The sequence below is a fragment of the Rissa tridactyla genome, chromosome Z, assembly GCF_028500815.1.
Source record: "Rissa tridactyla isolate bRisTri1 chromosome Z, bRisTri1.patW.cur.20221130, whole genome shotgun sequence".
Classification (NCBI taxonomy): Eukaryota; Metazoa; Chordata; class Aves; order Charadriiformes; family Laridae; genus Rissa; species Rissa tridactyla.
Genome location: NC_071497.1, coordinates 19,410,380 through 19,424,098, shown reverse-complemented (window position 1 = coordinate 19,424,098; position 13,719 = coordinate 19,410,380). Strand labels below are relative to the sequence as shown.

Here is a 13,719-nt window from a genome sequence, read left to right as displayed (position 1 = left end):
GCGTGAAGGATTTCAGCTTATGATACATGTTCGAGTTACTAATTACAATCCTGTCTAAAACTACTTGTGTGTACATGTCTTTATTCTCACTGTTCAATTTCACTTCTTACCTCTAAAGCATTCTGCACTTTTTCCTTACTTGAAGTATTTCTCTTGAAGTTATTTGTGAAGTTCACCGGTTCGTTCCCATTGTTGTATCCACCACCATACAACAGACTGTCGTTGGGTAATAAAGTCTCTGCCCAGAGACGACAAACATTATCCTTACAGCAAGTCAGGAGTACATTGCAGACAGCACCACTAATGAAAGAAAATTTAAAGTGTGAAGAATCTGCTTACTATCACATAGCATCAAAATAAAGGAACACTACCAAAGAGCTTTCTATTATCAGTTTTTGGAATTGCCCCAAGTAACTCAAAGATACTAAAGGGAAGAATAACTCAACAATACATTCTTAGGAAAACAAATGATGTACAAAAGGCTTTCATATCTATTCAAGTATCTGACATAAATTACCACAAACCTCATTACAAAACTGTGCAAGATCAAATCATGGATTTCAATTTACAGAACTAGTCATAGTTGGAATAGCAAAATTTATGTTTTTCTTTTTAAAGTCGTTCACATAAAAAGTTAATCATATTCTGGATACCTGTTCTCAATTCCCCAGATGTTACTGCTATACAGCACTTACAAAATTACATACCCAAAACAGAGAAACCAAGATAATACCAGGAATACAACCGCCAATTTAAAACTACAAACTTCTCTTAATTACCATTTTTCCAAATGCAATTTGCATTACATATATATATATAAATACAATTATACGAGAGAGAGATATATATATTTAAAAATGCAATAACTACCTAAACTAGGCGGTTAAAAAAAAAATATCTATGCAGATCATCAAGTTTCCAGTTCATGTAAGTTCACAATTTAGTTTTAGCTAAGACTCAAAAACTATATATGGATCATCTGACTGTACTATCCAGCAGCAAACTCCCTTACGCATTATGGAGTAGATAAATTTTTCAAAACAGATTTAAGGACTACAGTAATGGCTTTATGAAGAGTCTTCTACTTAAAGGTTGGTATAAAAGACAGCATAAACTTGCTTGAACACACAAAGGTATGCAGAATTCAAATGGTTACTACTTGGAATATGGCAAAAAGATGGCTGCACAGCACAAAATTTCTAACACTACTTCAGTTTGAGACCACAATTACTGGTGAAAACTAGGCACAGGTCATTTAGGAATCGTCAGAAGACACACACACAAAAAAAAAAAAATCAAACCCCAAATGCCAAATGATCATTTTAATTCAATTTACAGACAATGTTTCTAACAGATGTCTGTTTTTGTACTAGGTAGAAAAATAAATTAAAAGACACAGAAATATTTGAATGTTTGAGAAAGATGACATAAAGTCAGGGAACTTTTGAATTGCTCTGATTCCACTAGGACAGAAGAGGAACAAGCGAGGATCAAATGCATGAACGGTCATTTAAGACAATGTAATGAAAAAGTTGCAAAGAGAGGTAATTTTGCAAGACTTGATTTTATAATTTAGTCGGATCTCTAAGCCAGTCTGTGGGACTCCCTTTCTATGTTTCCAGTTTGTTCCCCGGTAAGAGGATGCTTAACCATCCTCTCAAAAACTTCAGTGTGAAGGAATTACATGAACATACACAAAAAATATTCAAGGTATGCAAACTCAATTATTAACTGAAATAAACTGTACAACTCGTGTGATGATTGTACAGCTGGGAAGATTGTACAGTTTGGGATTTCTGGGGCAATTTACAAACCTCAGGTTATTAGAACTACTGACCGTGGCATGAATTTACTGGTCTTCCTCCATGAAAATGCATTTACGGATCGAGGATGAGCCAAATAAACAAATGAAAAATCAACTTCTTTTGCTTGTTTTTCTGAACTTGTGCCGGGTGGTGCTACGGCTGACCGCCAGCTGTCTGTGTTGTACCATACTTTCACAAGACAATCATCCTGAGGAAAGAAAAAGAGACAGTAAATAAGACTACCTTGTGTAAGAATATGATGCGCTTCAAGTACTTCTGGGTATGTCTCCTCAGTTTTCATTTTTCTCTTAAGTAAAATACTTTTCTGATGACAGAAAGTCAGTTCAGTAAAGAGAACTTTAAAACCTGTTCATAAAGAAAACACAGTAGCAGAGCTTTCTTTTAATCTCTCTTGCCATTACTAGCTTGGATTAAATTTTGCTTCTTCTGATTAGCTGCCAATTTTTAACCACAAAAATGCAAGCTGCATTGGCTTGAGCTGGTATTCAAATGTTAATACAACTTACTGTACTTTGACAGAAATCCCCCAAAACCCCCACACACAGACTCAAATGTTAGGAATACAAACAAAGGGTAAAGATGACATCTCAAAAATCAAGCTCAGTACTGCTCAGCCTGCTTTTCTTAGATATGCACACACATAAACTGAAAAAATCATGTCCCTAATGTCCTTGTTCTTATGCCTTTAAGGACCAGATAAATTAATCTGGATCTAGATTTGCAAGTTGTTAATCAACTATTAAATATGACTGGTACTGAAATATTGTATTAACCTGGGTATGCTTAACGTGACCCTATTAGCAGGAGGGGGAGGTTGTTTTGCTGACCAGCATCTTCTCTCATAAAAAATTGAACAAAGAAAGCAGACACAGGAACAAAGATGCATTTTAAAGATTCTACAATCAGGTAATTAACTTAGTCATTTATGGTAAAAAAATCTGTTATTAATATTCCTACTTACTTAGTAATTTTTCCTACTTATTTAGTAATTGCGCTTTGCCTGAGTTTATAATGTAAGTTAAAACAACAGGAGATAAGACATTCCAGTCAAAATGTCTGCAAGGATATTATCACTATACAAGCTATTTGCTGATTAATTTATTTTTCCACAATTCAATCATATTATAAGATTAGAATCCATAAAAAATTGACTTTTAAAATAAATATTAAATCCCCCTTCTTACTAACAGCTGGTATAGTGATGCGTTTTCAATTTAGGATGAGAATAATGTTAATAACACACTAATATTTTAGTGTTTGCTAAGCAGCCAAGGACTTTTCAGCTTCTCATACTGGCCTGCCAACAAGAGGGCAGGAGGGACTCAAGAAGCTGAGAGGGAACTCATGTGGGACAGATGACCCCTACTGGAGAAAGGGATGTCCCATACCATATGACGTCATGCTCAGCGTATAAAGCTGGGCGAAGAAGGAAGGGGGGCACATTCAGAGTTATGGCATTTGTCTTCCCAAGTAACTGTTATGCATGATGGAGCCCATGCTGTCCTGGAGATGGCTGAACACCTGACTGCCCATGGAAAGTAGTGAATCAATTCCTTCTTTTGCTTTACCTATTAAACTGTCTTAATCTCAACTCACAAGTTTTCTCACTTTTACTCTTCCAACTCTCTCCACCATCCCAGCTGGGGTGAGTGAGTGAGCGTCTGTGTGGGGCTTAGTTGCTGGGGTTAAATATCATGAAATACATATAGTATATATTGCCAGCAATGATATAACACTTTTTTTTTTGCTAAAACCTGATTTCAAACAATTTTATAACTAATAGTTATCTTAAACATGACTGGAGTAACTCCCCTTTCAGCCAGTAAATGGCTAAAGACTTCACAGAACATACAGCAAGCAATTTGACACCCCAAAGAAGAAAAACAAGAATGGGCCATGAGAACTTGTGACTTTGTATAGTTTATCATCAAGAAAGTCTGGTATTTCACTTCATGTGTTGGAAACTAGTCAACTGGAATATAGTTTACCTAGATTATTTTAGAGATTTGTTATATCTTTGTCTCTTCCTTAAAGATAGCAAATGCCTTAAAAGTTAGTCTCCTAAGCAAGTATAGTGATCTGAAATGGCAAGCTTTAGAGGAAGAACCAAATACCTCCAACTAAGCAAAATGTGTGTTACTCACCTGTTCTTGATGCACACTACTGAATCACAAAAATATGCATGAACACTACATTTTAAAAGCAAGACTCATTTGCAGACTGAACCATCCTTGAATCTTTGTGCTTCGCGCACGTATTAAGGGACGTTATGATCCAAACAGCAAGAGTGAAGTTCCACATACTGCTACTACGAATCAAACACTGTTCTAACCAATCTTTATGTGTACATACTAATTTTTCACTCATGTTTCCGAATCAGACTAGGCCAAACCGCACAACTGTCTTTCATTCTTAATCTGAAACTCATTCTGTTCGGTTAATACTGTTGTGGATTCTGTGACACTTAAACTGGGTTTTCACTAATCTCAGCAATTGTGTTGTCCCTATTAACCTTACATACTAACATTTTGTTTCCTTTTTAATGGTTCTGCAGTCTCTGATGGATTCTTTAGTTGGCAGTACAAACTGGATGCCTACCTGCATCTGTTAATCTGTGTTAAAACTGCTTATACTGTTAAATTTTCTGTGTTTTTTTTTTTAAATAGTAATCTGTTTTGTCACCACAATCTACTTTGATAATCTCATAAATTCTCACAAGACAGGTCTGGACATTCTTATTGGAACTTTTTGACAAGTGTCAATGTGACTCTCTTCTCAAATGAAGACAATAGCATTATTCGCAGAAAACAACTACTCATTTCACATCCCTTAAGAAGTAATGCAAATTCTCATATGGATTTGTCATACTTTTTCACAGGATTCTCTACACTACATTGATTTTTTTCTGCTTTGACTTGTTAGGATATTATTCTCTTACAAAACCTGAACAACAAGATTTGTGGTACAAATAAAAGATTAGTTAGTGTTTCAGGAAGTGAAACGATATGACAGTGACATTTTGCTTTAATGTTTTTGCTTATGTTGCCAAGGGGTTTTATTGCTTTTTCTGATAAACCACTCAATGCTGAGCACATAGAACTAATCTGTAAGATTGGCCACAAACACTGACATTAACTATGTGCAAACGTACCTGTGGAGGAGAATGTTAATTCTATGTACACAAATAGGCATACAGACACATTTACACAAAAAAGATATCAAAGAGCTATTTTGGATCAATGGTGTTACAATAATAGTAAAGTATTGAATATATTTTCTCACTAGAAGGATATCCAACAATGAACTCATCCACAGATCTCCCCCATTCCCTGAAACTCTTCTTTATCTCATGTCTTATAATTTGGTACTGATTAAAAATGGGTATTTTAAAATAGTAAGCAGCAAATATTTGTTGCGTTGCCCCCCGATCTACCTTTCTCACAAATTCTTATTTACCAAAATGTAAAGATGCATAGAGGGATTACTGGAAATACTATGCAAAAAATATAAAAAATAAATTTTTCATTAAAAAGCCTTGATATTTTTTTAAAATGTGTGTTTGCTTTAATAGCTTGTCTGAATTAGTACAAAACAAGTTAGGAGAAAATGCTTACCTTTCCAGCAGTAGCAAAAAACTCCCCATCTGGCGAGAATTTCATTAATGAAACTTGAGAAGCAGTTCTATGAAATAAAGACAATGAAAAGTAGAAAATACGTTTCAAGAACATTTTCAGAACTCTGAACAGTTTTTTCCCCTTGAACTCATGAAAGTGTTTTAATTCTCATATGCAAGTATCCATTGTATTATGTGAAACAACTTAAGCTTTAACAAAGTCCAGAAGGACTAGGAGGTAAAATTGAGTGCAACACATGGTTGTCATGTTGCACAAGAAAAACAGAAAATCACAAAGCTGCAGCTTAGGATGCTACAATATCCAATATTCAAAAAAACCATAAAAGAAAACAATGCTAAAAGATTAAACTCTATGCAGATATGCTCTACTTCCACTTTTTTCTGCTGTCCCATATTATCTTCCATCTTATCTGAAAGACATCTCAGTTTTTCATACTTCCTACAGTTGTAAATCAAGAAAACAATAAGACATAAAAAGAATACTGTAGTTAAGAAATATCTGAAAGTAGTTCTTACATTAATGGTCACACTGCTAAAAGATGCCACACCAAAATAATCTAAATCTAAGTATGCGGTTTGTTTTTGCTGTGTTTTACTTTTGTTGGAAATACTAATAAATGAGCTTCTTTTACGGGTTTTTACGCACTGAACTATTGCTTAAGTGACAGGCTTACTAATGGCAACAAGAACATACAAGAACTTATTTGTGCAGCACAAGTATAGTGCACATTTTAATCTTGAATTTATTAGACATTAATAACAAGTTGTAAGGCCTAACTTTAAAGAAGGATTAAGTTAGCCATCAGGTCAACAAAAGCATGATGCATTTAGCATGCGCAATAACAACAGCAAGTCAATTACAAAAGCTATGCATTAAAGAAAGTAAATTTTCACATAGGTGGAAAGCGGCATGCTCCTAGAAGAGACAATATGAAGACACTTGGGAACACCTCCTTCAGACACTAAAAATCATTCTAGCAAAGGGCAGTACTGCAAAATCACTATGTTGCAAACTCCTCCTCAAGAAAAAAACTATTCTAAATCTAACTGAAGCACAAATGCCAGAAGACATGCTGGCATAGAAGCTCAACTGACAAAGCAAGTTCTGTTGACCCTTTCCATGACGTGCTAGTTCAAAGAACACAATGCTTTACAATCTCTCCTCCACAAATGAGTTTAAAAGAGAGAAACTGATGGAGAGCTATGAAGACTTGAAGCTATGAAGTAAGGTTTATGACACAAATGCAAAACATATTACTGAAGGGACAGAGGAAAAGCATTCTATCTACAGGCTGACTCCTTTTATTAGTCTGAGAAATGAGTGTTTAAAATATTCATAAATTGAGTAAGTCTTCAACTTCTTTTATTTAGAAAGTCCATTGAATTCCAAGGAAAAATTTTCAGTTGTCATCTGGATGATCTTGGGATTTTAAACACAACCTTGATTAAAGTTAGAAAGTACACAGAAAAAGAACCAACTGAAGGATTAAAAAAGGGTTTTTTTCAGATACATCGAAGGAACTACCCAACTAACGCTAAGCGCTTCATAAAGAATAATTTCAAGCGAGTCTGTCCAGCCAGCTCCTTCAGGAGACCTCTTTAAGGAGACTGACATATGGTACACTGGTCCCATGTGAACAGTGCACCTGACATCTTCCTATGGCAGGAAGGACCATGATTTAAATTGTCTTATAAACTGAAGTGCTAAACTAAAACACTTCTGAATGTATCAATACAGACAAAGATTAAAATGATTAATCAACATGAATACAAGAAGAGCATTTAGAGATGCAGAAAAACAGAACACATCCATCTTTGCATGACTGTTCCAAATACCCAGAATAAACACAGAAAAAGTAAAAGGTGTGTGAAAGTGCGGAGAAGTGTGAGGAGGAAAGAAAGGTGGACATAGAAGGAAGTTTATTTTAATCAATCCTGTAAGCACAATAGTTTTCAAACACGCAGCTTTCACCTTACTTCTTGTACAAGCAACAAAGTCTACTGGGATAATCTCAATAGTAGCCTTCCCTAGTGTTCAATATAATTGAAGAGTGGCCTAAGAACATAAACTACCCCAAAAACAATTACACTTGATCTTGTAAGAAGAAAGAAATGTCACATATTCAAGGGAAATATGATTCAAACTTACCACATATCAGTAACATCTATCAAGTAACAGTATAGAATAGGATTTCACTGAACTACACAATTTCATCTGAAAAGTATGAATCAGCAAGGAAAAAGGAATTACTTGTCTTTAAATGAGGTTCTTACTTGCATTGCCAGATACATTTCCATTCTCCAAGTCCAACATCTGTTCTTTCAGCATTGCCATTGTCAGAAGGGTTTTCCAAAGGAGCATTGGACCAAAGCTGAAGACAACTGGAACCAGTCAAAAGGCGAGTACCTAAAACAAATATTTATAACAATGTAACTACAAAACAACTAGCTAAATATAGACTTTCATAAAAAGAGAGAAAAACTCCACACTTTTGCAAAGCTGAAACTGCAGAACAAAACATGCCAGATATTATCCAAACACCTTTTCTATAGCAAGTCACTGTAACAGCAGTGTGCCTTCTACACATTCCCCTACATAGATACAGATGGGGTCAATAAGGGTCAAGAAGATATTCTCATATAAGACATTTTGATTTGAGTATCTACAGTTCAAATAGTGAAAATTAATCAAATTTTCAAAGTAGTTGTTCTCTAAAAGAAACACCTAGAGCTACTGACAATGTCCCTCTTTCACAACAGATACTAACCATTTAAGCCACGGTTTTCCACATTAGATACTGGTGAGATTAGGATAATCAAATAAGACCATACAGATGCACTAAATATTTTGTCTGTCCTGTAAAAAGTGACAAAAGGTAGATTTCACTCCACTTTGGTGTTCTCTATCATGCTAGGACAAAACAAAAATCTTTTCCCTGTCCCCTCAAACCAGTGAAATCTAAATAAAAAAATTAGTTGCAGTATCAAATAGTTAGATGTTTCTTTTATTCTGTTCTTACCTGTGGGATCCCACGTTAGATTATGTGCTATGGCTTCCAGTAAGATTTGAGCATTCTTCTGCCACTGATAATGTAATGTCTGAAATTTTAAGTATTCACAAATATTAGCATTAAAATGCTTCTTTCCCCTTTTATAATAGAAATAGTACAACTTCACTGCACTCTCCAACTTTTATGAAGGATGTGTTTAAAAATATATTACTGCTTATCCAATAAAAATGGATTAATTCTGATTTTTAAACAAAAGAGCTTTCCATTAATCTCACTGTACAAATAGAAGTTTCTAACTTCTTATTTTAAAAATATAGCTTGAAAAAAGTTCAGTACATAAAATCATCATCAGAATCTGTCTTTTTTTTTTTAAAGGGAAGTCCAATTTGGGGGGTAAAAATATTTCCCCAATATTTGGGGGGAAAAAAAAAAGATATCTCAAAAATGAAATACGCTAAATGCACCTGGTGTTTGATATCAGTAATATTGTTGAATTAAAGGATTTCAATAAGGCCAAGATAACACACATAATACTTCCCCCCCCCTTTTTTTTTTTTAAATATACTACAGGACAGTCAACTATCTTCAGATTTTGCATCATTACTTCATTCACTGGAGCAAGCTGGGGATTAAATTCACAAAATATATATCTGGTCTGTTTTCATAACAGGATGCAAAGTGCTGATGCTTTGAATTATGAAAGAAACTGAAATTATTACTGGAAACAATAATGAAAGACAACAGGGTTTTTTTTCCTAATTCACAAGCACATTTTTAAAGTAATCAACCTCCACTCAATAGATGTGAAAGTTAAAATATAACAACTAAATCTTTCAAAAGTTTGGTAGACAACAGTCAGAAGTACCTGCAGATAAGGATCTAAATGAAATATTTCTGAAGCTGGTTTTTGTTTGGGTTTTGCTTTTTTTTAGATCCTAAACATTCTAGTAAGTGGAAGACAAACTTAACCTAAATATGCTGGAAATTATTGCATGCAGGTTAACTGCAAGAATGAAATAACAGAATATTTCTTCAATTATAAATATTTGAAAGCAAACTATAGGCGGAGAGTGCTTCCTCTATTGCTTACAGTTCCTACACTAACTTCAAAGTTTCAAGGTAAGTGTAATGTTTACCGATACAGAAAAACACTCAGGATGGATTCAACAGCTCCAATGATCAAAAAAGACCACAGTACTTCTAATAAGTTAATACGAGCATAGGAAGTCACATTTTACTATTATTTTATTCCACTGCTTTCCAGTAGTATAAATTATTATATATATATATATTCAATACTAGCTATTTAATTAATATATAAAATAACACTGATTTACAAGTATATCAAGAACCATATGACTGAGCTGGTTAGTATAAAGAAGGGAATCCACTATATGGCCATATAAAACAAATCATTAATACAAATGCAGAGGCCAAACCCCTGAAGAGGGAGACAGAAGCTCCTTGAGCAATTGCTATCAAAGCCCTCATATCGTCAAAGTGACTTTAATTAGAGTCTAATGCTTCTAATGATAAAAGTAATCCTCTCCATGTAAGAAGCACGGTTAAATAACTTGCTCTAAATCATACTATTAGCCAGAAGTTAAGATTCTGGCTCCTAATTCACTAAACTGCTGTCACCGAAACGAAGCCATGCTATCAAGAGAATAAATATTTTTCTTATTCACCATTATAACACTGAAGTATAAGCATTCAGTCAGATATTCTAAAAAGGCCATAGACTTTTTGAAACTATTACAGATTTGACCAAGAGCATACAGTTTCATAAACCAAAGTTAAAATAAGAACTGTAAAACATCAGGACATAAAGGCTACACAAGGTGGTTCAAAAAGGAATTCCTATTCAATGGCTATCTCTTTGGAGAACACAGGCATGCACGTCTTTTTGGGTTCTGGCATATTTCAGTTATGAATTTTAAAGTTAGATAAATCAGTAATATGAAGCACTATACTAAAACCAATTTTTATTAAAACTATTTCAAATAACATGTCTCTGCCCTCCTCCTACCATTTTCACTTCCCAAGGACCATCTTATCTTTCAATTTTATTCCAGCATTAAAAGAAGACATCAAAGAAATCTTCAACTTTAAAGCAAAACAGAAAAATGAGTCAGGCTTTATAACTGAGTAAATGAATTAAGGACTGATGAATTACTTACATTATGATGACTGCTGTTCTGCTTCAAAAGGCTAACGGGCTCAAAGATACAAATCACATTTCCGTAAGAAGCTGCAATCTAAAGCAATTTATATGTATGTAAACAAATAAAGAAACAAGTTATAGAACAAACAAGAATAAAATGCAAGTTTTTTATTTTACTTTTAACCCTCCTTGTAGATAAATTTGAAGCTAACATCCTTTCAATTTCCCTTTCAATTACAGAAAAATAGTATCTAGCAAAAATCATGAAGCACGTGTTGATGATAATAAAAATTATTTACACATTAGTCCTGCTAAAATACTGAGAGTAAAGGTGGACATGAGCTTTTTAATTTTAATCAGATCTCTAATCAATATTCTTTTGACATTAAATTAGGTAAACACTCAAAGGAGTCTTCTGAGTTCACATTCTCAGAAATGGAACCAATATTGGTTCAGGATACTTTTGTGGACTTCTCTGGCATAAGAACACGCTACACTATAAAAAGTAAATTCAGAAGACACAAGCTAAGTAAGCTAAACACCCAATGCAGAGAACTGCAGAACAGAAGAACTACTAAATGCTAATGTAAAATACTTCAAAAAAAGTTGCAGTACAGTCAGCTTTAACTGGTATTTCAAAGACTTATTCCATCAGTGGTACCAGCTACCCCAATCTTGCATTGAGACAAAATTAAGAGTACTTTATCTCAAGATATGTCTATGAAAGACTTAAAGAAAGGCTTAAAAGACTTGTTAAGAAGAGCCAAAACAAACCAAATGGATGTTAAAGACCTTAGGCAGACAGCCCAACAGAGCCGTTAAAGGCATTGCCTAAAACTACCCTGAAATACAGATTTACAAAAATGAAGGAGTTTGCATAGGTCATGCATAATGGACATCCCTCATTCTGAGGTGATGCTTGGTGTCATAAGGAGGATATCTACAGTTCTGTTATGCTGTAATAGTCAATTTCCTATTTCTGTGAAATTCTGGCTCAGAAAGCATCCACAGTTTTCTTTTAAGAACACTGAAGTCAGAGTCACTTTATACAATACATTTTGTTTTCGGTATCAGTCATAACAACTTTAAGAAAAAAAGCACTGAACTGTCATACCTAAGTTGTTAGTATTATTTACAGATCCATTAATTACAGATGCACGCTATCTGTACAAATGTACAGATCCATACAGATCCTAAAATCCATAGATCCGTACCTTCAAGAGAAACCCTCTGCATTTAAAAAACCAGATAGTTAAATAAATTTCTGTAATGTGAACAACCCAAACATCAGCCTGACCCAAAAATGCCAAGAATAATTTTGCCACAGTTGCAAAATGCCTGAAGAAGCTTTTTCCCTTACATGTCAGACTAATATTTGCCCTCTAATTCTCTTTAACTACCTGACTCTTTTCTTCTCATAATTCCATTCCACAGCCAAATAGCAAGAAGTTTATATAAACTCATATTGATTAGATTTTTCCTTTTTTCCAAGTCTGGACAGTACTTTCGTTTTTATTGTTTAGTGGGTTTTTAACACAAACTGAGATTAGCATGACAAAATGTTAAACAGTTAAACAATTAGTGTCCAGTGCAACTGCTACCTCCTGAAAATTCCCACAGGCTTCCACAATGACACAGCCACTCTGGCTAGTCCTCACTGAGCAGCATGGCACCAAAAAGAATAATGCAAATTTGTGCTGAAGACTACCACAATAATCACCCAGACGTCAACCAAATACCTAGTGCAGTCTTGAGTCCTGTTATTAGAAGTAAGATGTGCAGAGAAACCTTACTGAGTTGTAAGAGAGAGATTACAGTCATCCCTAATGGTAGACAGTTAGCGCACCCTCAGCAAGTCTGCAGATGACACAGAGATGAGTGGTGCAGCTGATTCACTAGAGGGAAGGGATGCCAGCTAGAGGGACCTTGGTAGGCTTGAGGAATAGGCCCATGTGAACCCCATGAAGTTCAACAAGGACAAGTGCAAGGTCCTGCGCCTTGCACAATCCCCAGTATCAAGATAGACTAGGGGAATGAACGGACCGAGAGCAGTCCTGCGGAAAAGGGGAGATACTGGTGGATGAAAAACTGAACATGAGCTGGCAATGTGCACTTGCAGCCCAGAAAGCCAATCATATCCTGTGCTGCATCAAATAGCATGGTGGACACCAGGGTGAGTGAGGTGATTCTGCCCCTCTGCTCCACTCTGGTGAGACCCCACCTGGAGTACTGCATCCAGCTCTGGAGTCCTCAATACAAAAAAGACATGCTTCTGTTGGAGCGGGTCCAGAGGAGGGCCACAACAATGATCAGAGGGCTGGAGCACCTCTGCTATGAGGACAGGCTGAGAGAGTTGGGGTTGTTCAGCCTGAAGAACAGAAGGCTCCGGGGGCACCTTATCGCAGCCTTTCAATACTTAAAGGGGACTTACATGAAAGATTGAGAAAGACTTTTTTACCAGGGCTTGTAGCAATAGAACAAGGGGTAATGGTTTTAAACAAAAAGAAAGTAGATTTAGATTGGACACAAGGAAGAATTTTTTTTATGATCAGGATGGTGAGACACTGGAAGAGGCTACCCAGAGAGGTTGTAGATGCACCATCCCTGGAACCATTCAAGGTCAGGATAGGGTTTTGAGCAACATGATCTAGTGATAGATGTCCCTGCCCACAACAGGGGGGGTGGGGATTTGTCTAGATCATCTTTAAAGGCCCTTTCCAACCCAAACTATTCTATGACTCCATAATTCTTGCACCGCCATATAAGAATAAAGTATCAGTCCTTGGGGCAGCAACTTTGACCACTCTCACCACTTTGTCCAAATTAAGAATACAACTGGCAGCATCAGGTAATAATTTTATGGAGTTTCAGTATAATCCAAACAGTTTCTTGATACACTTATAGTTTTCTCCACCAGGCCTCCACATTGCATAGAAATCCCCAACATTTTTCTCATTCATCAAAAGGCCTGTAACTCTTACTAAGTTATATTATCACTTACTACCAAACAGCAGACTTACTGGTTTTACTTGCCAATTTTCTACAGGCAACCTGTTAGCATGTAAACTAAATTAAATTTTTAAT

General features: G+C 35.4%; 1 protein-coding gene across 6 annotated transcripts in view; it reads right to left on the bottom strand.

The window, feature by feature from the left end:
- Positions 1–13,719, bottom strand: part of DMXL1 (Dmx like 1) — an 84,643-nt gene that overhangs the window by 57,947 nt on the left and 12,977 nt on the right. For 5 of the 6 annotated variants that reach the window (XM_054186658.1, XM_054186661.1, XM_054186659.1 and 2 more), the window contains exons 3-8: positions 10,652–10,729; positions 8,481–8,559; positions 7,735–7,867; positions 5,441–5,507; positions 1,838–2,013; positions 111–300 (exon numbers count right to left, since the gene is read on the bottom strand). In XM_054186658.1, the coding sequence (XP_054042633.1) occupies positions 111–300; positions 1,838–2,013; positions 5,441–5,507; positions 7,735–7,867; positions 8,481–8,559; positions 10,652–10,729 (723 nt within the window). The remainder of the gene's footprint in view (positions 1–110; positions 301–1,837; positions 2,014–5,440; positions 5,508–7,734; positions 7,868–8,480; positions 8,560–10,651; positions 10,730–13,719) is intronic. The other variant, XM_054186660.1, reaches the window with a different exon arrangement.